Raw genomic sequence first — 26,400 nt, 5'->3', positions numbered from 1 at the left:
AGCAAGTGCAGAAAGAAAACAAGTAGAGGTAAAGCAGAGTTATACGCACTACTTTGGAGACACTGCTATTGTATTTGTGAGAAGCTATGTAAGAAAGAACATGCTTTGTCTTGACTCACATCCACGTTCATATTATTAAAGGTTGTTGGTCCCAAAAGAATAATTAAAAAGGTTCCTTTGTTGATAGAAACATTGTCCCAAATATGTAGTAGTTGTAAAGCACGAGATATGGAGGCTGATTCGCTGCTTGTTGGTCTGTCCACCTACAATACATAAGAGCGGCCAAACATGTTCGCATGCACGAGCCAGCATGATCCCGAAAAATCCAGATCAACAGCTAAAAAAAGTGAGGGAAAGGTATAGAAAATCGCACCCTACACCTTATTGGATAATTAGCCCATGTTTACCTTATTACACACTCATTATTGTACACTCAGTATACATAATTTTTTAATTTAAATTAAAATCATACTTTCAAAACGTAAAATTCGATTTATTTCAACGAAAAATAATTGTTCTGGAAGACTGTGTTGAAAGGGTCAAATTCTCTATGATACAAAATTATTAAAGGAATAAGGGCTAAAGAAAAATTTCAGAGAGAAGCAGACAAGGTGTGGTGCTGTTCCCCTCCTATCCTATGGTCACAAAAGAATAAGTATTAAGTAGACGATGGAATAACACCGCCAAGTTTTGTGGTTTTGTGCGCAAAGCCTTGACAGCGTCTTAATGCTTTGTTCGCTACTGTTTGTATATGACATGGAATGTCGAAATTTGTTGGTCAAAGAATCATTTAAGTCTTAATCTATAAGTATAAAATTTTACTAGGACAATTCCCAAGAAATATTAACTTGGGAAATGCCTAAGAAATCTGACTCAACTCGATTTTATTGGATTGGGATCCGATGCCATGCATGCAATCTGACTCAACTCAATTTTTATACTATTAACTTTTAGATCTCACATGGTTGTGGAAATTTCTTGGTCCAGGACTCCAGATTCTAATCCAATTTTACTGGCAGAAAAATACTATGCAAATCTCAAACCGACATATTTTCAGTATCCTAAAAATACTGCACAACTTATTTTCATAATTTTTGTTTTCAACTAAAAATAAAGTTGGTGGTTATTGATTTTCTTACAAGAGCCTACTATGATATCACTTTATTGCTTATCTTTGTTAATTTTAATTTGCCACTACAGCAATTGCAAAAACAATTGGGGGAAGAAAGCTAAAGTAGGTCGACTTATTAAGTGTCTGTTTGTTTCAGCTTTTAGAAACTGAAATGCACGTTTTGAAGAAAACTGGAGTTCAAAACCTATTTGGTTCAGCACAAAACGCAACTTTTTGAAAAAAGTTATGTTTTGGGCTAAGGCATAAAACACGCAAGCCATTATGGAGCTCTGGATGTCTATTTTACAAAAAGTTCATGTAAGTTCTCAGCTATCCGTTGGGCTCTTCGGGCAATTACCAAATTATTCTTGATAAATCATCTTAATTTCCTCAGTAAATATTATTATTTTTTTAATAATTATTTTATTGAGAAAAGAAAAGCTCATGTTCAGCAATGTATGCATAAATAAAACTTTCCTAAAATTTTCAACCGAGAAATATAGTAAGAGAGATTATGAAATCTACAACGGAATACTTTTCAAGACTACTCCTCCAACAACTTATGAAAAACGAATTTTCCAACAATACAATTGAAATCTCCTCACTATCAAGAGTGCAATTATTTCTCACCCTCCATATCTTCACATAAGACAATACAGCTATCTTTGCTAAGGAGTGTAACATGAGTACAACATCAATCTTCTACCCAGAAACCACGTCTACTAAAAACATTTTGGCCTATATATATTGACCAAAGACTTGACTGCAAAAGTTAAGCTTCACAAGATGTCGAAAGATCAGTCGGTGTTGTTTTTTACCGGCAGTTTAGTTTAAACCACGTATGAAATAAAATAGTCTTGTATAATCTTCTACGTATTTGTTTTGACTGTTGACAAATGCTGCTTTAAGCAGGTAGTTGTACTGTACACATCCTGGTATGGTTTTCATGGGCTCCTCTTATTCATGCTTGGTCGCGGTCGGTATGTTTACAAAGTCCATACCTAATCTAATCGTAGTGCTAGTGTGTATGTGCCAGAATTGAAAAGGTCAGACTAAGCAGTCCCAATTGTAGTTCATACAATCTTTGAAAAGCATTGATTGCTTGAATACGCATTCAAAATATGGGTCCTGAATGAGCATATAGTATGAAATTTCACTAGAAAGTACTACAAATATTCTTCCCCTGAGGTAACAGTCAGAAAATTGAAGTTAACAAAACCTTTTTCATGCTTACCATGGAAAATTCACTCTCTTTGGGTTTACTTGAGCAATCATACAACAGAACTGCAAAGCAGTCAAGCCTCTAGGAACTCATAGCAGTCCAATAACATAAAAGGGCTTGCATGCTATGGGGGCCTAGCTTATAGAAGGCCTTCAAGAGCCTATAGAAAAAGAATCCACAAAAGAAGTGGGGGCAACAAAAGGCAAAAATGTGTACGCTTCAAAGAGGAAGATCAATGGTACAGTGGCAAACTAAACCAAAAACCATATATTCCGTGTGTCTTAATACTTTCTTATCAATTTTCAATTCTACAAATATGCAACTACAAAAAAATCAGCCCTTGGTATTATGACAAGTGTCTTCTACCAAAAAACAGGGGGGGGGAGGGATAAACTAACCTACCAATCACCTCTCCTAGACCTTGCGAAAGTTTATGCATTGGGTACAACTTTTTTACAAATATGCATCTACAAGTACATGTCATTGCATTTTAGGATTGAGGATTTGCCAACTTGAGTTGCAGTGACCTCGTAACTTCATGGAAATGCTAATTAACGATTTCCAAGCCATAGGCTATATTTCCCATTTCTTTAAAGATTTTTCTCACTGCACTCCCAATCAGACAGCATGGCAGCCACTCGTTGCCAACAGAAGTTAAAGCAACTGACAGTTTCACATTCACCACAGGAAAAGAGAAAGGAAATAGCTTGATGACTGCTGTTTATTCGAAAATTCAACAAACTTTTAGAAGAAACATGATTTAAGAAAAACTTCATTGTGAAGTCTAGTCATCTCCCGCATCTTGAGGAGCCTCATCCTGGGCAACTTGATTCAAAATTTTCCTCTTCCAATAGTGTAACTCTATCTGAATCATCATCAGTCCTAGCTTGCTTGTTTGACTCATTTGGTTTTTCAGCTTAGCATCTTCAAGTTCCTTTGTGACTTCTGGATGCTGTTGTTTCTGAGATTCTGGGTTGGATGAAGCAAGAGGTGACTCATTGGGTTTTACCGCTCTAGTATCTTCAGGTTCCTTTGTGGCTTCTGGATGCTGTTGTTTCTGAGATTGTGAATTGGATGAGGCAAGAGGAGTGACACCCAACCCTTTGGCAAGACTAACATACTTGAAAACAAGTTGCTTGTAATTATTTAGCAGGTCCTCTACATCGTTGAATGTTAGATCACCAACATTGGCAAAAACGTATGGATAATCCCGAAAGACTTGCCTTACCATATCCTCCTTCAAAAGCATGGTTGCCCCTTTATTCTCCAAATCCGAGAGGGATGGAATTTTTGTTAACTGATCTTCTGCAAATGGGACCTCCTTACTTCGGGATTTTGATTCAGACGATTTGGGTCGTATTGTGGAGTCCTTATCCTTATAAACATTCAAAGATTGATATTTAGATTCCATTGGTTCTGCTCTAGATATGTCTCCTCCAAATCTATAATCACTTTGATCAGATTGACCATCAAAATCAGACGATATCCCAGACAGAAGTGCTCGAGCAGTTTCCATGTTACTTTCAAACTCGGTTTCATCCATTGAAAGGGCCTTTGCATCAATGTTTGAAATGAAGGACTCAGCAGAAAGCATGTTGGTAAAAAAATATGCTGCTTCTGCAACTAAGCGAGATTGACTCCTGTATCTTTGTATATACAACAGATTTGAGTGCAGTTGTGGAGGGTTTGCCTGCATAATATTGTCAATGCAATTGTAAGTACAACATTCTAAATGCCACATTTCAAGGGCCATTAACTAACAGTGATCTTATGAATCATGGAAGCCACTAGTTTGCAAAGCATTAGTGATAACTAAATCAGGCTTTGTGCCCTTTGATATTTTGAACTTTCCACCTTCCGCATCCTCTCCCCCTGAAACGGATAGTTTAAAGGGACACTTCATTTCATGATATCATGAGACATAATACATGTCTTTGATTGTATCACCATAGTAGAATCACTTCTATAACTTTATCATCCTTGAATTCTAACTTTTGAAAGAATAGGAAGACATAAAATATATAACCAAAAAAAATCTGAAGGAAAATGTTTCAAGACCCATCTATGGTGGTTAATGAGTAGAAAATTTATAGGAGTACTGGAGTAGAAAGCAAACAGCCAAAAAAAGAAAATATACCGAAAATATATCAGGACTGAGTGGTAGTAGTGCTGATATTGATGAAAATATCAGGAATTAGATTAGCTAACTTTCTAATATCCAAATTTTTTAAATGGGGTTTTATTTTTAAATGCAACTTTAGAAAGCATAGCATCTTTAGGATACAGACGTGCAGGCACATAGATATCAATGTTTTATAAACCAGACTGTTAAAAGAACTGAAAAAGTGAGAGGTCAAGGTCCTGTCACCAAGTCAATTGGATCAGAACATGACATTATAAATGTTTTTATGTGTGTGTGTCTATCTATCTATCTATCTATCTATCTATATATATAGTCAAATTGAAGTAATATATAAATAATCAGCTTGATAATGGGGTGTGATAAACCTCTATTAGGTTTGAAGTCCAAAGTTGTAACTATAAAATTTTCATATTTTTAAATTAATTTGTAAAATAAAAATTATATATGTATGTTTTATTCATTTAGTATAATTCTTGGTGAAGGCTTTGAGTAACTACTCGGATGTTTGGGTTCAAATCCTCCTACATGCAATTGTAAAAAATTTTCCACAAAACCTTAAGAAAGGAGCCCATAGTCAAAGGGGTCAACAGAGGTAAGACCAGACCAAAATAAAGACTAATCGGCAGTTCATTCAACCAGTCCAACCAGCTGGTCCTGTCTGGTTTCTGTAACTTCGACAGATTTCACATATTTCTTGTCCCCATGTCATAAACTATTTTCAAGATTTTACTATCTCCCATGTCCATGCTTCATAGTCAATGATTATGAGAGTAAGCAACAATCAACATAAAGAATCCAAAACAGACTGAAGATACTAATTTTAGTGTTGAACACAAATACCCTATATCTGGAACCAATTGCAAGATTCTCTCTCTCTCTCTCTCTCTCTCTCTCTCTCTCTCTTCCGGATATATAACTGTATGGTTACAACAGGTAAATCATGTAATGGTATATATTTAATCTCACCTTTATAGTAACATAAATCAGAACAGGAAGAAATTCATCAGCTCCAGGCACATCTTCTGAAGAAATAGAAGCATGAAGCAGCAAGTTACCGATAACCTTGCAACAATTGAGGATACAAACAAGCTTGTCTCGTGGTGCCTTGTACATGTTGATCTTCTGCAGTTCTTTCTGTGCAAGCTGCCAAAACAGAGCAAGAGATGCAGGTAAGACCCCCAAAATAAACCCCTACTCCAGTTTCCAAATACAACTAAGTGGGCAAGAAAGTGCATAGGAATAGAAACTAGTTTGTTAGCCATTTGTGGTTTCACATCCCACAATTTAAAGGGTGTTCCATTATGCACTTCTGTAATATATATATATATATATATATAACAGATCTTGTATTCATGATCTAATCAACATGCCTCATTTGATATGATTAAGCCAACATTTTTTATATTGGGAACTAGCAGTCACCAAAAGATATAAAATGGAAGGACCAATATGAAGCCAGTGATTCTGTTTAATTGGCAAATACTCGACACTCAGTGTGCCATTTGTGGAATCAACGTGGTAACAAATAATGATGTATAACTTCAACAATGGTAAATTTGTAATGACATCATTATACCATAATTGGTACTCACAAATATAGTAACATCTTTTTTTTCCTTGATTGGTAAGGTTACACATTTACTTGATGGGCCCTTAATCCACAACCTCATTCTCCACCTTGCTCTTCCAAGGTGCCACAAGACAGAATTGCACCCTAAGTTTTCTGCCTTGTGATTGCACTAAGAATGCCTACTTAGTCACAGCCAACACCCAACACTCACATAAAGGGACACTATAACAATTTGTGTGAATCAAGTAAACACAACATAAACAAACATGCACATCAAACGTGCAAAGCATATGGAAAACCTTCCAACCTTTTATTATTTTGACTCAAAGCACAGATGAAACACTAAAAGCTTTTCCTCACCAAAACCTCCCTTAGCCTAATCACAACCACCAATGCTTACTGACCCAAAGAGTATTACAATGTTTCCCCATAATGAACACTCTGGTTTTTGCCTCATACATAAACTTACATGTTGTCGACACCCCCAACAGCATATGTTTATTATGTGCAGGAAATAACTGTCCCTTGACTTGCTACCAAATCACGGGAGCAGTCTTCAGGACAAACTGCCCTGTTGTCTTGGAGCCTTTACCCTGCTATTAGCACATCAACAAAGTTCGCATAGCATGCCATTGCTTGATAACTGCCACAACATGCTACTGCCACCTGTTAGACACGTGCACGACCTATGCACATGTTCCAGCCCACCACAGACCTTGCTCTTCCATGGCAGCCCCAAAACTTTGCCAACATGCTTCCTTAGTCTATGCACCACCATGTGCCAGTGCCATGTTCTAGTTTAACCACACATCACCACCCATATGCAAATTCAACATTTTTTTTGATAGGTAATAAGAATATTATTAAAACAAACTAAAAAACAGACGAAAGCCAATACAAGGTGTTCATGATGGTGAACACAAGAAAAAGCAATAAACAAAACAACCAGCAAACAATGAACAGGAAAAAACTTAAAGAGCAATACTAAGAGAAGAAATAAACTCTAAGATAGTGGAGCATTCCGAGAAGCCCCAACACCTAGACCAATCAAATAAAGTCTTCTGGCAAAGAGCTTGTAATTGAACCAAGGATTTCTCGATGTCCTCAAAAGAGCGCCGATTTCTTTCCGCCCAAACAATCCACATCAAACAGCCGGGAACCATATTCCATATGTCTGAATTAAATTTTCCCAGCCAAAAACTCCAACAATACACCAAGCTTTCCACAGAGCCTGGCATCAACCTTTCTTGGCCATGCAAACCACAGCCCAATTTCATGTACACTAAACCATCATGCTACACTCAGGCAGCAGTCACACAGCCTACACACTGCATGACAACCTACCCAAGACTAAATCCACACAAGGCTACCATGGTTCATCCTACTGCACTTGCTGCCCACAACACATGCATGGCTTGCAACCTGCCAAGCCATGACCACAAATTATTGTCTTTGCAACGCCACTATCACACTGCCATTATGCCAACTCGTGTATTCATGCACTACAATAAGGCAACATGGCCTATTATTATCTCAAGGAACCTTACACAGCCCATGGCATGCCTCCCTCATGCCCATAAGTTTGTGTGGCTGACATGGATGCAAGGTGCCATCACATGCAGCTACCCTTCTCAACCATTAAGGGTCTTTATTTTTCTTTTTTCATATAATTTAAAAGTTGGGAGTGGGCAAATTTGCACACTAGATGTCTTTGTTGGAAACACCAGGAGGTCTAGCACATTGGGGGCAGCTGTCATTTAAGCTAGAGCTCACTAGCCACAAATATAGTGAAATCTACATAGTAAGTGCAATAAAAACCAACAAATTAGTTGTATCACACTTTACAGGTACTGAAATTTTATGGGAGCAAGTTACAATCTCTTCCTATCACTTCATTTGGTTTTTTCATGCTAAAGAAAAGATCCTCACTTTAAGGAGGATCCTCAACACCTTGAGTTTCAATTTAGTAGAAATAGGTAGCCCCAAGTTAAGGATTGAAGTTTAACAAGCCTATATAAGCTCTCAACCATAGTTATAAATATCATACCATATTAACCACAATATTCCGCATTGGTATATCATTCCATACACTTAACCCCTTGATACGTACTGGTTTAAATATCAGGGTGTTTCATCCTATACCATTGTTTCAGCCGGTATAAAATCATACTTTTTTTTGGGTAATTTTTTGAGCATGGGAGAATTTCTTTTGAATTGAGAAAATATAAGTTCTTCTTAATTTGATGATGAGTTAGATGGAGTTATTTTGAGTTCATGAGTTAGATGAAAGAAAAAGATGGGACAGCTTTTTAGGCTTTACTAGAAATGTCATTGATGATGGCTTTAGAATGGGTATTGGCATGATCCTTATTGAGATTTATTCTAGCCTTTTCCTTATTCCTAAGGATAGAGATACTATGGTGGCAGATTATTTAGAGAACAGTAATGGGTGCTTTCATAGGAACCTGTTATTCATCAGATAGGTGTATAATCAGGGATTAGAAGATATGGTTCAGTTACAGGATGACCTACATACAAAAGAGTTATGTTGCCAGGAGGAAGACACATTAGAATAGATCCCTCAAAGACACAAGGATTTAAAGTGAAGAGTTATTATAAAGCACTAAGAGGAGGAACGATTTTTATTCCTCGTAAGCGTTTTTTTTTTATTTTTTAAGGTATTCATTGTCAGAGTATTTTGGAAAGTTTGTGTTCCATCACGGCTGGCTTTTTAGGTAAGATCATTATGGATTGGTGCTTTAGGAAGCAAGGGTTAATCATTATGGATTGGTGCTTTATGTGCAAAAGCTAGGAAAAGAGTGTCTCATCGTTTCCTCCATTGTAGGGAGGCTTGGGAAATGTGGTCTCTGATTTTTTGCTTGTTTGGTGTGTCCCTGGTAATGCCTTCTTCTGTGTTGGAATTATTATCTTGTTGAAAGAAACATTTTGGTAAGAGAAGGGATCGGGAGATTTGGAACATTGTCTGTGTATAATGCAGTGTTGTTGGAGACAGATATGCTTGATGCTTTGAGGGGCAAGAGAAGCATACGGTGAAGTTAAAAGTATTCAGTCATGAAGATTTTCTATGACTGCACTTCAACTTCCCTGGTTTATGCCACTGTGGACTTTCTGGAGTTCTTGGACTATTTTTTTTATAATTATATTTACTTTCATTTTATTTTTTTGGGCTTCTCCTTTGTATACCTCACTGTGTACTAGAGCTCCCTTTGGCTCTTTTTCTTTTGATGGATTTTCATTACTTTCCTCTTAAAAATTAAAAAAAAAATTAAAATAAATAAATAAATAAAAAGAGAAAGAGCTCTGAATTGAGGAAGATGAAGCAATAAATCATAGGCAGAAAATATTCCAAAAGAAATAATGAGGAAAGGGATATTTTGTGCCATAATGCCTAGTTTGGATGGAGGGGAAGGGAGGGGGAGTGGAGAGAAGTAGAGTAGAGTTGGCCGGAAATTAGCTCCATCCAAACTGGCCATTACTGATATGCAACTACATGGTAAAGTATCAGCTCTGTGCATAATTAATTTTAGTACAACAAATATAGCAGTCAATCTATACCAAAAATGGAAACCATAATTTATCAGTTAATACATACAGTACTGGCATAAACTGGGAAAAATCTCGATTCATATACTTGTCCAAAATATTATTATGGAAACTAAATTTCAAAATGCTATTTAGATCTCTCTTTTTTTTTTCTTTTTTTTAAATGGTTGTGTCTAGTGCACAAATTTTCACTTTTGAGGGGTTTAGGAGAGGTGATTGGTAAGCAGCCTCACCTCCTCCCCCCTTTTTTGGATAGGTTGATTTCCATTTATTTAGATATAAAACTGATACTAAAATAAAGTTTTATTTGAAAAAAGAATATACCCCTAAGGACGGAGAGGGGTTAACTATAACAAATCATCTTGGACAAAAGAACAAAACAATTTGACACAGATGGAAAACTTAAAAAGCAATTAGTCACAAAACTTTCGAAGGGAAAGGATAGCTATGTGCTTATTTTTGTCTATATGCAAAGCCACATATATAAGTTTGTATGTGCAATAACTAGCACATTTATTTGTCCGCGTGCTGAAGAACTATGAAAGCTGCTCCTTACAGTGGAATTAGAGTTAGAAGGACAGGATATAGACAGTACTTATACAATATCAGAGTGTGTCTTGTTGGATCCCACGCCTAAAATCATTGAAGACATTTTGGATTATGGGAAAAAGAAAAAGATCTAAAAATGCCTTGTTTCACACACAAACATGCCAAGAATGTCACTCCAGGGATGTAAACATGCGCACAGACACGGAGTATTGAATAGAATCTATACTTACTAGCCATGATGTTTCATTCTGAAAGGTCCGTTTAATATCCAAATTTTCTGGCCGAATGAATTGTTGAATCAAAGCCATCTTCTCAGAAAGTTGGTGATCAAGTTTTACATCATCTGGATGTGAAGCAAATACACGAGTAAATAACTTTGTCATGACATACTTCTCCAGTCCCTGCATTTGCAATAAAGCCCAGAGGTAACAAATCATTTTAGGAAGAAGTATGATCCTATAACAGAATACATTATGAAAAAACACACCCAAGAAAAAAGGAGATAAAAGAATAAAATTACCAAAAAAATTAAAAATACATAAAATTCATTCGAACAAATGATGTACAGTTCAGTAAATCTGAATTACCCAGTTTCTTACTTTGATTATATGCTAACTATTGCACACACGATCCCATAAATAATTGCACCAACAAATGGGAAAATATCAGCCATTTTGGGCAAAAGGCCAAAAACTCAAGCAGTTTCTTGAAAACTTGCTTCAGATATACTCCGGGTGAAAAAACATTAGACATTCAGTTATCGTTAGCTCCAAAAACTTATAGTTTAGGTGGCAAAATTAATGAAATAAATACATCTTGATTCTTGACCAAATGACATTATTTTGGTTCATTTTGGATGAAATCATAATCCATCCCACGACCCTAAAATGCAAGTACCAAAGATAAAGTTGCTTAGCATAATCAGAGAAGAAGACAATAGAATTGAGGTCATTTCTGATTTCTGAACCAGTTGCTGATTCCAGGCACAAGAGAAAGATTCCTGCAGTATGCATCAGGTGTCCTGGGTCACACTCTCTCCATATGCTACATACTAAATACTAATTGTTGATATCAAAGAGTACACGGTATCAAGGGTCGTAAAGTTGCCTCTAAATCAAAATTACTGTTCAAACTTCAAAAAATCACGACAGAGAAAAATACGAAGGAAATTTTTTTTTTTTTTTTAAATGAGCTTTTTTTTAATTTTAATGTACTTTATTACCAAAAATAATATAGCAAGAAAGAAGAAGAGAAAAGGAAAAGCTGGTCATATATGTAGGATGGGGTAATCACTGAGAAAACCAACCATAAAAGGAGTTAAAAAAAGCTTCCATGGCCTTACTTCTACTGAGACTCCCACAGACTCACAGTCACCTGCCCGTCTGCCTGCATATTTATACTCATTAGAGTTTTGTACAGAGGTGGTGTTTTGGTCTGGTGCATGGTGTGTACGTTTACTGATCATAACAGTGATCACAGGCACCTTAGTATCGTTAAAGAAAGGTTATATGCTAGTTGTTGCTATCAGAATTTGCTTCCTTTTTATCTATGTATCTTCCACTCGTTTTCCAGAGCTCTACTGCCAAAAGTAGGAAGTCAGAGATGCTCACCTTGTGTTTCAGCTCATAAAGACGTAAACAAACTCTAGAATAGTAAACAGTTCCTACTTATTTTAAAGAAAAATACAATTATGAGTGAGAAAGAGTTGCTAGGGTTTTGAGCTTTTAAAATCTTTACTTAACCAGCCTGTGTAAAGTTCTTCAGATGTTTCAATTCGAAGTTTTGAACTCATCAAGTAATTCCTGTATAGTGTATATGGCTTTTTTACTATTACGTTTGACATAAATCCCTGTAGAGAAAGGAAACGTGGGAATTTCAGTGGATCAAAACTGATTATGAACTATCAGAATTTTTTTTTTATTTTTTATAATTCAGTAAGAAGTCTTATTGTGATACAAAGACCTACACAACAGGCCAACAAGTCTATTTCCCAACAGAAAACAGACCTTTTTACAACACAGACATTTCAATTTTTCTTTTGTTTTCTTTAGTTAAATTTGAACCTAATCCAACACCCACCCACCTGTAATCTTAGCTAAAGGCCTGAGGCCTAGGAGCCTAGAAATTAAATTTTAACTTGGTAGCTTTAACAGAGGCTAAATTTTTTTTTTTTTTAATGACAATTGCAGACATACTGGGTTCATTTGTTCTATTAGAGCCATTATATTGGCCATTCCTGTACACACTCTAAGAAGATAAGCAATGTCATAACCCCAAATACAGAAGTTGGATATTATTGTTAGACTTATGGTTAAGTGATTAAATTCATCATTTCTTAACAGCTTAAGCTTTTGGGACAGTTGGTAATTTAACATGGTATCAGAGCAGGAGATCTTGAGTTCGATCCCTGTCTTCACTCTACCTCCCATTTAAAATGTTAAATTCCCACTTGTTGGGCCCCCACTTATTAAGGGGAAGTTTAGGCTCTCAAGTAAGGGGGAATGTTAGACTTATGGTTAAGTGATTAAATTCATCATTTCCTAACAACTTAAGCTTTTTGGACAATTGGTAATTTAACAATTATTTATATATAAAGTAACATAAATCAGAAATTATATCCAGAGTCATATAGCCTTCTTTCTCCATCCCTTTATGTCTTTATTTCTTCTTTGCTTGAGCTATAATTTTAACGCAATACTTTTGGAAAGAATAAGCACATGCAATGTGCAATGTTAAGGGTCATGCCTCTATGCAATCAGGTAGATTGTTTGCATTGTAGGGTAAAGCCTGCCATGCGAATCAAAAAAAAGGATGGGGGGAGCAAAGCCAGCTGTGAATGTAAGGGAAAATGCTGGTTGGTTTGGTAGCTTTCTCAGACCTAGTTTATTTTCAGGATTTCAAAAACTTATGTTAGTTGTCGTTGTTAATAATAATTATTTAAGAAAACCAACCTTTAGTCCCAAAATTTTGGGTTTAGCTATGAATCATCAACAAACTAGTCAAGGTCAGTCACATGTATTCTTTTCCACCATTTATTCTATTCAAAATCATACTCTATATTACTTACTTAATTGACATATTCTTTTTGCTATTTCTATTAATGTTATTTTTTATCTTCCTCTACCTTTTTTTTTTGTTTCCTTAACTTAAATTAACTAACTTTTTATCATTGGTGCATTAATCGTTCTTCTTTGAACATGACTAAACCATCTACTAAAACTCTCCCTCTCCTTTGTTTCTACTTTTACTAAGCTTACATTCCATGTACTTTTTTTTGAAGTATTATTATTATCAGTAAGCATTTATGTTAGTTTCATGAATACCCAAACTAAAGTGACATAGACAGTAAAATGTAAGTTGGAAAGTCTCTACAATCAATCTTCTATGGTGATGTCACCTCAACAACTACAATTACCTCTTGGCGAAATTCCCATAAGGACCAAAAAAAAAAAATTGTTGTTCGGTCATTTCGATCAAGATTCTTGGATTGACTATTGCACAATATAGTAAATTTTTATCTTTTTGAAGACCTTTTCAGTAACCTATAATATGGTCAGGTAGAAAAGATGTGTTCCATCAAAAGAAGAAATAGGACATCATAATAAAACAATCATGCTATCAAAGTGTGGAAATACTAGGTAAGCGTCCAGTAACTCACTTCACCAGCACTCTCCAGCTCCTCCTCTGAGCAACCAGCCCAGAGTGGGTGAGCCCTGAAAGCTACTTCCATCTTGGCAAAGAACTCCTGTACTGAAGCACCATCCCTCTCTGGATCAGGAGCATTGTTTGAAAAGGAGACAATAAAACTGCCATATAAAACACATCACATTCAAAACATTGCACTTGACTGTTTTGTAAAAGGAAATGTATTTTCATCTCACCAACCAAAATATGCAGAAGGAAAGAACCTTTTTAGGTAAATAAATATATAAACAAAGACATGGAAAATCTTTTACGGAAAGGCTATCGAGAATTCTAGTCATCATCACTCCATGAGCTTCTATGAGCTCTCTTCCTCTCTAGGTTCCCCTCACATAACACGACTCGCATGCCTAGTCAATGGATAGAATACTTAAATGAATATAACATTTGATGAAAGATCGTACACGCTCAATCAACATTTAAAATTATTTCTCCTTTGAATATGTTCAACTAGCACAATTCTCAAACTTTTATAAAAGAGTGTGACCAAATTCAGATGCTCTATATGATTTCCATTATGGGTCTTTTTCATTTTAAGTGCTTGGAATTCAATAAATTAGGGGAAGTATCTTCACGCAATCTATTTTACAGTCTCTAATTGCAAAGGAATTCATAACAGAAGATGGCTCAGCCGAAAATATAACTTCCCCATGAAATGCACGTAAGGTCAACTTAGGAATTCTTCATCCATTGCCAAGAAATCCTTTTGATAAATCATACATACCATATTAGTCAAATAAATGCTCCCCGATCAGCTTCCCTATATATTCACCAATTAACACTTCATTTATATGTGCGTGTGTATATATATATATATATATTTATATTTATATATACAGCAACAACAAAGCCTTAGTCCCAAATTTTTTGGGGTCGAAGATCAAGTTTTAAAAACTTTTCGAATTAATATTTTAGAAATCTCACCATTGGATTACACATTTCTTTTGTTCTTAACATACACATCAAATTTCGTGTTAATTGAATCACAAAATCATGCTTTGTGTATAATTTTAAAGTACCAAAAAAAAAAAAAAAAAAAAACTTGAAATTAAAAAAAAAATCTTTTATGGAAAGGCTATCAAGAATTCTAGTCATCATCACTCCATGAGCTTCTATGAGCTCTCTTCCTCTCTAGGTTCCCCTCACATAACACGACTCGCATGCCTAGTCAATGGATAGAATACTTAAATGAATATAACATTTGATGAAAGATAGTACACGCTCAATCAACATTTAAAATTGTTTCTCCTTTGAATATGTTCAACTAGCACAATTCTCAAACTTTTATAAAAGAGTGTGACCAAATTCAGATGCTCTATATGATTTCCATTATGTGTCTTTTTCATTTTCAGTGCTTGGAATTCAATAATTTAGGGGAAGTATCTTCACGCAATCTATTTTACAGTCTCTAATTGCAAAGGAATTCATAACAGAAGATGGCTCAGCCGAAAATATAACTTCCCCATGAAATGCACGTAAGGTCAACTTAGGAATTCTACATCCATTGCCTAGAATTCCTTTTGATACATCATACATACCATAGTAATCAAATAAATGCTCCCCGATCAGCTTCCCTATATATTCACCAATTAACACTTCATTTATATGTGCGTGTGTATATATATATATATTTATATTTATATATACAGCAACAAAAAAGCCTTAGTCCCAAATTTTTTGGGGTACGATCAAGTTTTAAAAACTTTTCGAATTAATATTTTAGAAATCTCACCTTTGGATTACACATTTCTTTTGTTCTTAACATCCACATCAAATTTCGTGTTAATTGAATCAAAAAATCATGCTTTGTGTATAATTTTAAAGTACCAAAAAAAAAAAAAAACTTGAAATTAAAACATTTTATAGATGAAATAGGTATTGGTCTGTAATTGCCATGATATTTTTGCAAAAATTTGATAGATAATAACTAATAAGATAGCTAAGCTAATGATCTCTACTTCAAAAAATCATGCTAAATTGAAATTGAAATTGAAATTCTAAGTCGTAAGTTAAAATAGCTTAGCTAGTCCAAGTCCTAAGACACACTGGCGTGTTGGCTTGGCTTGGCTTGGCTATACTAGAGCATGCATTTTGGATCATTTATGAATTTGACGGAATTGAATGGAAGTAACAGTGAGAGAGTGAAAGTGAAAGTACCTTTTGATGGATTTGACGAAATCAGCGGCGGAGGGTTGTCGCATGCGATCCAGAAAATCGTGCAAACCTAAGAACCCGTCGGAGTTCTCCATTTAACCACCACCGTCACCGCCACCGTCCGATTACTATCAAAACTCGGATTCCGGAGCCTCTCTCTCTCTCTCTCTCTCTCTCTCTTTCTCTTTCTCTCTCACTCTTGAGGTGAACCGTGGACGAGACTCAAGAAAAGAAATAATACGTAGTCCGTATTCCGTAATAATAATCGTGTAGTTTTTAAAAAAAAAATTTAAAAGTTCTGATTAACGTTTAAAAACTAATCACGCTTCCGATTGATTTGCCAAGGCCCGAGACCAACTGGCAGAGTGGCCAAGCCCAAGACCAACTGGTGTTTTTTTTTTTTTTTTTGGGTTAAACAAAAACTAGGATAATTCATTTATTAAATTACTATTTGTGAGTCTCATACTACTTTTTATCTCAGTTTTATATTAAATAATTTAAATTCTTTTTTAAAAAAATAAATAACTTTTAGTTTTTGTCTCATGCAAATAAGCAATTCTCAAACAAATATTAGTCAATGTTGATACCACATTCGGGACAAATCTAAATTAAGCAAAGGAAAAAAAAAAAAAAAAAACCCCTTGCCTTAAATTACAATTATAGTTAGCTTAGTAGAATTGTGTAACATCACAATGTAATCAACCTGTTAAAAATACTTGTTAAAAATTCAAATTAAACACTCTTATTTCTAAATTATATGGCAAATGCCGCAAATCCAAACGTATATAGAGGTGGTCCTTCAGAAAAACTCATGCTTGATGGACATGTCCAAGCTAGCAAGTACATAAACTCGATCCGTCACAATCGTGCGTTAAGTTAATCTTAAGTCTGTGCAAGGATATTCAATAATTCAATTTTTAAAAAGTCAAGGAAATTAGGAATCCCACCCAACTCAGAACATGCATATATGAGGGGTTTCTTTTTTTCTTGATGATTTTCATCACAAAACTTGAAAATTGGAATTACAATCACACAATATGGTGTTGCAGCAAAAGCAATGCGATTTTTGTATTTCAGTACACAAAGTAAAACCAGTTCAAACAAACGTTAATAATACAAGTAATTTACTTCTGCTAACGGGGGCTACACTATGCTACCCCACCCCAAAAAAATAACCTATCTTGAGATATCTGACAAGTATTGATGTAACTGAACTGCTTAAAGTTTGAATGAACAGCGTATGGACTTGAATGTCATAAATATATGCACAACTTTCACCATTTTAATGCTCTAAACTGCCTGTGTCTATGCTGTCGAACCGGTTATAAATTTTCCAAAACCTTGTCTGTGTAAGGACCTTCTTGAATTGATTTATTTTCCAAAACCTTGTCTGTGTAAGGACCTTCTTGAATTGATTTAATATACAGCGCTCCAAACGGCACCATCTCCTTCACCACACTTCGAGTGAACAAACTTCATCTTCTCCACTGACTTGCAGATTCCGCTGCAGCTCCAATCAAATGACGCAACGCAAACATTACCTGCCTCTGCCTTCCACTCACAATCTGCAACAATGGAGCATTAATTTCAGTTAAGAAGAGAGAAAACACAGCTATTAGTTTACACCGATGTCCATAAACACCTCATGCCTGAAAGAGAGGTGACTTGCATTTAGAAACCAAAATCTAAAGACCCCAACATTTAAACATCCAACCCAAGATGCAATAAGTACTAAGTAGTAAGAACTTCCAAAGGACTTTCTGGCAAAATCAAAGCTCAGATTGGTATAACAATGTTAATTATCTTGTGGTGTATCATCTAGTAGCAGTAAACTAGTGCCCCACCTCTTTTTTAGTTCTGAAAATTATACTCTCTTTTTTTCCCCTTTGTGTATTCTCTAATTACATATATCTTTTAAAAGCAGTACCTGGTGGTGTTCCACAGCACATATTGTGATCATCAATGTGCTCAACTTCAAGACCAATAAACCATGAACCAAGTGACACATCTTCATTGGCATACTTATGCAATATAGGCCTGCAATCACAATCAACACCTCTCGTAACTTTATCTGTATTTCACAAAGAAGAATGCTTGTATGTGAAAATGTTCCAAATTTAAACACTACCACACCCAAAAAGTCTTGGGCACATTGTCTTTATTTTGGGCCAATACAAAGTCTTCTGAACACTCCAAATTTTATGTCAATTTCAACTAATGAACATAATTTTAAAGTTTCAATGAAATTTTCAAAATATTTTTTTGACCTAGGCAAAGACCAAATATAGTGTCAAAATTGTCGTCCCAGTTTCAATGAAATTTTCAGAATATCTTTTTGACTCTTAAAAAAGATATAAGAGAGTGACCAAATTTCAAAATAATTTCATGCTTTAACAGGTAAAAAAAATATATCAATTTATTGGTTATCTCAGAACAATAGCTCTAAACATAAAATCTATGAAGATGAGGTCCATGAGCCTTAATATAGCAGCTCACAGGGTACCAAATTAGGCACTTTCATATGGGAAACCTTACTGGTTGATGGAGATGTATGTGGCTAGATCCTTTGAGATTGCATATATCTGCCCAGTGGCATGTCGGAAGTATTTATTCCCCTCTTCTCCAAATTTCCAGTACTCCGGTTCATGATATTTGACATCCCTAAAAAAAAGGAACTTAAAATGTCAACATGACACTACAGTGATAGGGCAGAAACAAAGGGAATGGTAATATTTTCATTCAACATATAATCTGTAGAAGTATTACGATCGAGAAAGAACAGGTCCAGATTTCATGCACCCAATGTAGACTCTAGGTTTTGAACGGTGACGGGCAAGAGTTGTAGCCAGCGTACCTACAAAAGTAAGACATGTAAGAAACTCAACCAAAGAAAGGGTGAAATAATATTTTCTTTCATATAACACAATAGAGATGTTGAGGCCATGCGTACCCAAATTGACATGGACATCATCATCAACTTTGACATAGAAGTCAGCATCCCATTTTGCAACTGCGGTTGCAAAGAAAATCTTTGTTTTTGAAGACAGCTCATGATACCCTTCAACATGCTCCTACAACATAATGGAACGTATTGAAAGTTTGTTACCCTTTTCACGGCAGAATGTCTTACATATTTAATACACAACTTTATGTACATCTTTTTACCAGCCTAAGAAAGTCTTTGTGCAGAGACTCTTCTAAATCAATAGCTCGATCTAAAATGCTGTTGGCTGTTGCACTGAACCAATCATCCAAATATCAATCAGTTCAATTCCATTAGAAGCAAAAGATTTTTTTTTTTCATTGAGTAAAAGCAACAAAGAAACAATGACAATATGATACTTAAATTGAATGTTCAGAAAAAGCTTGAGCCCAAATGTTAGATCACAGCATACACTACAGAGATTCTGTAAAGAAATTTCAACCGATTTCTGATGTCAAAAATCAAAATGTGATTTTATATTCTAAAACTAAATTGATGAAGCATGCATGCAGAACAGGCTCCCACAAAATGGGCAGTTTGATTGTCCAGGACTGGGAGACACCAAAGTGACTTTGATACAGAATAATTGACTTGATTAGTTAACGAGTTACACAACTAGTCTGAAACCAAAATTGTTTTTTTTGGATAAGTAGTGTGAAACCAATTATGTTACTGACAAAAAGAACCAGCAGTGGAAGAACTAGATACTACAAAATGTAAAGAGATTATTATATGGCAAATGTCACAAATGATGGATCCTATAGATGCAAATGCAATCATCATGAATTACCATATCATATTCTGTGGCATGGTCTAAGGTTATATAATTTAAATATAGTTATTTCAGTAAAAGGCTTTGTTACAGCAGAGCAGAGCAGCTTACATTCAGGTTAAATGACTGAAGGTTAAAGCAAATGTAGCAGAGATCAGTGAAAAGAATGGATAGCTTACAGTTTGCTTCATGCAAACCTATTGTGTTTTGGCAACAAAACAGTAAGAAGATGGGAAAAAATGGTGTAAATTATTAAGGCTAATGTGGGAGCTGCTCTTTAGATGCTTCAAATACAGGAAGAATTCAAGCAAGTATTGCTATCAATCCAAACTAAGATATTCAGGGACCATCAACGCAGGAAAGAAAGAGCAAAAAAAAAATGTGCAGATACATCAAGCCTTCTTGATGCTGCCCACAATACAGTGAATTTGTAAGGCACCAAAAGTTTCAAAAGGTTAGGCAAGTTCATAAATTGGTGAACAGTTTATGCAGAGTACACTTCAGAAATCTAGTCATGCACTAACCAATACTCATAATTACATTTAAAAAGGAAGCAGAGCTAGGGCATAGTTAATCTTGTCTCAAATTTGCTCCTAAAAATATATAATTATGAAGCAACCAAGAATTCATTAGTATCGTTGCCCATACTTGTTTTAGTCATCATTAAGAACTGCAAAAGGAGTGATTCCATTGATCGAAATACTTCATAATAACCACATAAATATCTCTTCTGCTCAGGAATTAAAGTCTTCCTGGACATGAAGTCATGGTGACATACAAAAGCATTATCAAGCCATTTCTGCTTTCCGTTAAGTTTTTACATTTGCGAGGATTATAACATGGAGAAAAAAAATCCAAAATGTTAATTGACTGAGAAATTAAATTTTTCTAAATCTTTTATTGAACCAAATTGAATTTTAAAATAAAAAATATATATTTTATTGAAATTTTTTGGCATGAAAATACTCAAAGAGATTCCATTAACCCCATTATTTCAAATCCTATAGAGAGCAGACTGAAATCAAGAAGCATATGATCAATCCAGCTTCCAAAGCATGCTAAAAGTTTCTTTTGCTCAGAGATATCTATTATAGAGCTAGTGCTTACAAAAGGGACCAAACAAACAAGTAATTTACCTGTGGCCAATCATGAACCGGACCACAATTCCCTTCTCACGCTCCAATTGGACAAGCTTTTCACCTAATCAAAATAAAAACATAGACATTCTTAACAAATGAACCTACAACAATAAACAAATGTCACTCAGTACACAACACAATCACTTTTGCAGGGTAAAAAAGGTGATTAGCAGCCAGCCTTTCCAACAATAATAATATGATGTAACAATTACCTTGGGGCATCCAAGTCATTCTAACCGAATCACGCCGCTTCCTACTACTGAAAGCAGTGTTGATTCCAATAACTACGAAGGCTTTCTTCCTTGGTGCGCCATTTTGAGGCAAAAAAGAGGTGGCAGCAGAGCCATCAGAGATCCCCATTTCCCGAGAACTCCGAGTTGATGATAACTCCTTGTTGAGCATTGAAATCTGCTTGTCTAGAGATCTAACAAGCCTCCAAAAAATTCCCAGAAAAGCGTCCAAATTGTTAACAAAGTAATTAAGAGCTTCATAATTGTTAACCAAAAAAAAAAAAAAAAAAAAACCTAATCAAAATAAAAACATAGACATTCTTAACAAATGAACCTACAACAATAAACAAATGTCACTCAGTACACAACACAATCACTTTTGCAGGGTAAAAAAGGTGATTAGCAGCCAGCCTTTCCAACAATAATAATATGATGTAACAATTACCTTGGGGCATCCAAGTCATTCTAACCGAATCACGCCGCTTCCTACTACTGAAAGCAGTGTTGATTCCAATAACTACGAAGGCTTTCTTCCTTGGTGCGCCATTTTGAGGCAAAAAAGAGGTGGCAGCAGAGCCATCAGAGATCCCCATTTCCCGAGAACTCCGAGTTGATGATAACTCCTTGTTGAGCATTGAAATCTGCTTGTCTAGAGATCTAACAAGCCTCCAAAAAATTCCCAGAAAAGCGTCCAAATTGTTAACAAAGTAATTAAGAGCTTCATAATTGTTAACCAAAAAAAAAAAAAAAAAAAAATCAAGGAAACTAAGAAACTAAGACAATTGCTAGTTAATTTGAACTCACTGAACTGCGTCTTGGGTTTTGTGAATACTCTCCATTACATCGCTATTCGGTGCCGGTTTCTGATTTTAATTCAAAACCAATCCCAAACATAAACAAATAAAAATATATTAATGTAAAACAATGAAAATTCAAATACCAAATACAACTTAAAAAAATATACATACATATATATATATATATATTGGGTTGAGAATTTTTGTTATTGTAAATAAATAAATATACCGTTTTAGTATTGCAATCGTCGGCGACAGTTGGTAACTCTTGTTCCTGTCGACGGTGAGACATGAGCTGACCGTTGGATTCAGGTGCGGCCCACATCCTGTGTAACCAACGATCCGACGTCACAAGCTCGTCGGCTTTCGAAAACAACAATAACAAACTACAACTAAAACCCAAATAAACCTTTAAAAAATCGAAACCAAACTGACTCTATTTTTTAACAAACTATGAAACATGTGAATACTAAATATTAGTCAGAAAAAAAAAAAAAAAAAAGTATGAACCTGCTTGTGATGAGAACGCCAAGAACGAAGGAAGCGATGCAAATAATGGGTATCCATTTGGCTGAGATTCTACCAGAACCAGAGCTCCGGCTCTTCATTTTCTGTGTGTCTTTTTGTAAGAGAGAGAGAGAGAGAGTGACACGAAGCTAAGAAACGAGGAAGATGTGTTGGGTTTATAATCAAAGTCTATTTAAACGAGGTTGAGGTTGATTGTTGTTTATTTTATTTTATTTTATTTTTTTAGTTTAGGCGCGTTGTTGTTGTTGCCTTTGGAAGGTTTGGAGTTTGGACCGTCAAAGTTAGGCAGTTATTATATGCGGCCTGGTGTACCTATTGAAAACTCAATGCATAAATAATAGTTTTGTCCTATAGTAATGTCCGCGTCAGTCACGGCAGGAGTCAAGACCCCAATTTTGGGCTTTTTGGACTATAAACGTGGAAACCCAAATTATTTGACTTTGCTTAAATGGAATGGTTTAAAATACTACTGTATTACTTTCCTCTTTAATTTTTTTGCATGAATTTCGTTCTTTTTCCCTAAACCATTAAAAATATTATATTTATCCCATTTGCCAATTTCAAAATAATTATTGTAAAAAGTTTTTTTTTTTCCTTCATAAACTATTTGGAAAAAAAAATCTTTAATAAATTTAGAAATAAAAAAAATATATTTTAAAGTGTATGGACAGAAAGTGAAATTCATAAAAACTTTGGACTAGAACAATATTTTAACTAAAGGGGTACATAATAACTAATAAAGGGAGGTATTCATAGATAGGGTTATGATGAAGTAAACTTTATTCTAAAAAAAAAAAAAATACTTGATATAATTATTTGTGATGTTACATTCCTCTATAATATTTTATTGTATTACATATTTTGAGACATTATCAACATATTTATATATATATATATATATGAGTTGGGTTAAAGTTACACCCAAGTAATGTTACACCACTTAATTTTTTTAATTTGTTGAGAATTTTGAAAAATTCACCATTAGATTACATTTTCTTTGTAAATTCTCTATGCTTGAAAATTTTCAAGGTGGTCAAAAATTAATAATTATGTCATCAATCAATTGTTTAAATTCAATTTTTGTACTTTAAAATAATGCATAAAAGATGATTTTATGAATCGAATAGTAAATAATATCTAATTGACGTGAAAATTTGCGTAAATGTTAAAAACACATAGAATATGTAATTCAACGATGGAATTTTCAAAATATGAATTCTATAACAAGTTATTAGGTGGTGTAACATTTCTTAAAGTTAAATCAAATGTAACTTGAACTCAACTCTCTCTCTCTCTCTCTCTCTCTCTCTCTCTCTCTCTATATATATATATATATATATTTCTCTCTGTTATAACGTACACATATATCAAACTTTATGTCAATTAACAATTATTTAACTTGTGGGTGTTCCTCTCTGTTATAACGTACACATATATCAAACTTTATGTCAATTAACAATTATTTAACTTGTGGGTGTTCAAATGCCTTTTTATTTTCTTTTTCTTAAAGTCAATTTTTTTAAGTCTAAGCATTGTTTTTAGAATTTGAATTTTAAACTGTGGTAAGGGTATAACTTCCTATATATTTTAAGTGGATGATCCTTGGACATTGTTGGGCTAGAACCTATGGTTGTGCTCTGTAGGCAAAATTTTTCAAATATTTAATAACTATATATATGTATATATGTATTATAATTTTTTTTTAAAAATAATTTTGGGTCCAATCTAACACGTAGTTCCCTCTACGGTGGCTTGCAAAGTTGAGTCTAATGTTGATTGCATTTATAAAATGGGGCTACCATGTGAACCACAAAATACAACGGATATAGAAAGGCACCCAAAAAGAAATAGAAAAGAGTAATAAATTATGCCATCTCCGGAATTTATGTACAAAAGATGGATAGACTACATTATGTCCAAGAGATTAATAGTTAAAATTAAACTAAAGTGAAAATCCAAAACGTGAGATGTGTGGGTAAAACTTAGGTATATCATGCAATACATTAGTTTTTTCAATTAAATTCAAACACGTATTTGTTTTGAATTAAATTGTCTTTGGAAATGATAACACGTATTTAATTATAATGCTTTTGTTTTTTTAATAGGTACAAACATATGTCATCCAATTAGTGATGATTGCCCATTGTCATCAAATTAGAAGTATTCTATTTGATATCTAATTTGATAATTATAACCAGTGGGGAAAAGAGGATATGAACCTTAGTTCTCTATATAAAATAAATCAAAAGTTATAAAGTTTTCGGTAATTAGATTTTTTTTTTTTTTTTGAGAAGATGGTAATTATAATCTAATTGTCATAAAATTAGAAGTGCACTTGACACATAATTGGAGTATAATTAAAATATAATTTAGATTATTAATTGAATTTTCACTTTAATATATTAGCACCCAACGACCTATGCAATGCATGGAAAAGATCAATAATATATTATTTTATCTAAAAAATGATTTTATCTCTCTTTTATTTTGTATATAAATAAAAAATTTAAACATTATGATAATTATTAATTAGACAGTTATTTTGATTATGTTTGTATATAAAATACTATTAAATATTAGATATGATAATTATGGTAGTAACTAATGGGTATTTATTATGATTGTATATGTATATGTGTGTGTATATATTATCATGATAATTATTATAAATATGTATTTCTAACTATTTATTACCATTTTTGAGACATGAAGTAATCTTTGAAAAATTAATAACAATATTCCTAACATAAAAAATTTAAACATTATGATAATTATTAATCAGACAATTATTTTGATTATGTTTGTATATAAAATACTATTAAATATTAGATATGATCATTATGGTAGTAACTAATGGGTATTTATTATGATTGTATATGTATATGTGTGTGTGTATATTATCATGATAATTATTATAAATATGTATTTCTAACTATTTATTACCATTTTTGAGACATGACGTAATCTTTGAAAAATTAATAAACAATATTCCTAACATACCCTTTTAACACACACAGTGAAAATTTTATATACTACACCACATCATATCATTATAATGTTCTTTCAAAATTTATCATAAAATGAATTATTTGTAATATTAAACTTACTTATGGTGTCTCATGGGCAAAGAGAATAACAGTGGCAAAAAACTAGGACATCAAATTTCTTTTTATATAGAATATTTACTTTCTTTTTTATTAGATAATTATGTCATCAGTTTTTTTTTTTTTTAAGGAATAAATGACATCAACTAAAGGAATGTAAAAGCCTTGGCAGCATAGTCAAATTAGGTTAACTTGACTATACAAGGTTCGCGGGCGCGTCCATGCCAAAATTCTGGGAAGGAACCCATTTGTCATTGACTCTCAGTTCATTGACACAACGTGATATATCATATATGTAGTCCAAGTTCAAATAATTTGGACTAACAATTTTTTTTTTTTTAAAGAAAAAAATTTTTCAAGTGATAATTTAGTGGTAGTGACCTACTTTGTAGCTAGAATCTCATGTTTGCTGTTAAAACTTGGAACTCCACCTCTTCATGATCAATCTAATCCCGGAACAAAAAAAAAAAAGGAACTTAAATGCTAAACTTATGTGAGGGACTCTAATTAGATCTTATGAGAAATATGACGAGTTATTATTATAATAATTACCAATAGTTATAGTTGGTTAATATTTTTAGAAAGGGAATATTCAGATTTCATACTACCTTCAGTTACCTTCTTCCCTTCTCGCTTGATCCAAATAGAGAAGGATTCCCCAAAACAACTACATTTTTTTTAAAAAATTAATAGGTATTTTGGTTTTCTTTATATATATATATATATATATATGTGTGTGTGTATATATTTATTTACTATACCTCCAGTCAAAATTACATAAAATTAAGCTTCATAAATTTTTTTTTTTTTTTTTTTGATAATAAAGCTCCAT

At 33.9% G+C, this 26,400-nt stretch overlaps 2 protein-coding genes across 3 annotated transcripts; both read right to left on the bottom strand.

The window, feature by feature from the left end:
• Nucleotides 1-2,884: 2,884 nt before the first annotated feature.
• Nucleotides 2,885-16,271, bottom strand: LOC112025065 (vacuolar protein sorting-associated protein 9A). 2 transcript variants are annotated; one of them, XM_065782851.1, is made up of 6 exons: nucleotides 16,019-16,271; nucleotides 13,818-13,965; nucleotides 10,390-10,560; nucleotides 5,443-5,619; nucleotides 3,330-4,023; nucleotides 2,885-3,237 (listed from the first exon to the last, which is right to left on the bottom strand). In XM_065782851.1, exons 1-6 carry the CDS (start codon nucleotides 16,108-16,110, stop codon nucleotides 3,146-3,148), a joined length of 1,374 nt encoding a protein of 457 aa, XP_065638923.1. In that variant the 5' UTR covers nucleotides 16,111-16,271; the 3' UTR covers nucleotides 2,885-3,145. The 2 variants fall into 2 exon arrangements, with proteins under 2 accessions (XP_065638923.1, XP_065638922.1); XM_065782850.1 differs by having other exon boundaries at nucleotides 2,885-4,023; nucleotides 16,019-16,270.
• Nucleotides 16,272-17,056: 785 nt separating this feature from the next.
• Nucleotides 17,057-22,643, bottom strand: LOC112025061 (beta-1,3-galactosyltransferase 7). The gene is made up of 11 exons (XM_065782849.1): nucleotides 22,447-22,643; nucleotides 22,166-22,262; nucleotides 21,944-22,002; nucleotides 21,585-21,805; nucleotides 20,907-20,970; nucleotides 19,181-19,253; nucleotides 18,966-19,086; nucleotides 18,782-18,869; nucleotides 18,551-18,676; nucleotides 17,943-18,052; nucleotides 17,057-17,580 (listed from the first exon to the last, which is right to left on the bottom strand). Exons 1-11 carry the CDS (start codon nucleotides 22,542-22,544, stop codon nucleotides 17,432-17,434), a joined length of 1,206 nt encoding a protein of 401 aa, XP_065638921.1. The 5' UTR covers nucleotides 22,545-22,643; the 3' UTR covers nucleotides 17,057-17,431.
• Nucleotides 22,644-26,400: the final 3,757 nt, after the last annotated feature.

Source organism: Quercus suber, unplaced genomic scaffold (assembly GCF_002906115.3).
Source record: "Quercus suber isolate HL8 unplaced genomic scaffold, Cork oak 2.0 scaffold_318, whole genome shotgun sequence".
Classification (NCBI taxonomy): Eukaryota; Viridiplantae; Streptophyta; class Magnoliopsida; order Fagales; family Fagaceae; genus Quercus; species Quercus suber.
Note: the sequence above shows the minus strand (reverse complement) of the source record. Positions and strands in the feature narration are given on the sequence as shown.

Bases quoted from the DNA above. Each gene is read 5' to 3' on its own strand.
- LOC112025065 (XM_065782850.1), bottom strand. From the start codon at position 16,110: ATGGAGAACTCCGACGGGTTCTTAGGTTTGCACGATTTTCTGGATCGC. The intron at 5,620-10,389 runs GTAAGTATAGAT...CTGTTTTGGCAG, and splicing joins AGAATGAAACATCATGGCTA to CTTGCACAGAAAGAACTGCA. The intron at 4,024-5,442 runs GTGAGATTAAAT...AATATTATGCAG, and splicing joins TGATTTATGTTACTATAAAG to GCAAACCCTCCACAACTGCA.
- LOC112025061 (XM_065782849.1), bottom strand. From the start codon at position 22,544: ATGAAGAGCCGGAGCTCTGGTTCTGGTAGAATCTCAGCCAAATGGATA. The intron at 21,806-21,943 runs GTGAGTTCAAAT...AATTTTTTGGAG, and splicing joins AAAACCCAAGACGCAGTTCA to GCTTGTTAGATCTCTAGACA. The intron at 18,677-18,781 runs GTAATACTTCTA...CCTTTTTTTTAG, and splicing joins GGACCTGTTCTTTCTCGATC to GGATGTCAAATATCATGAAC.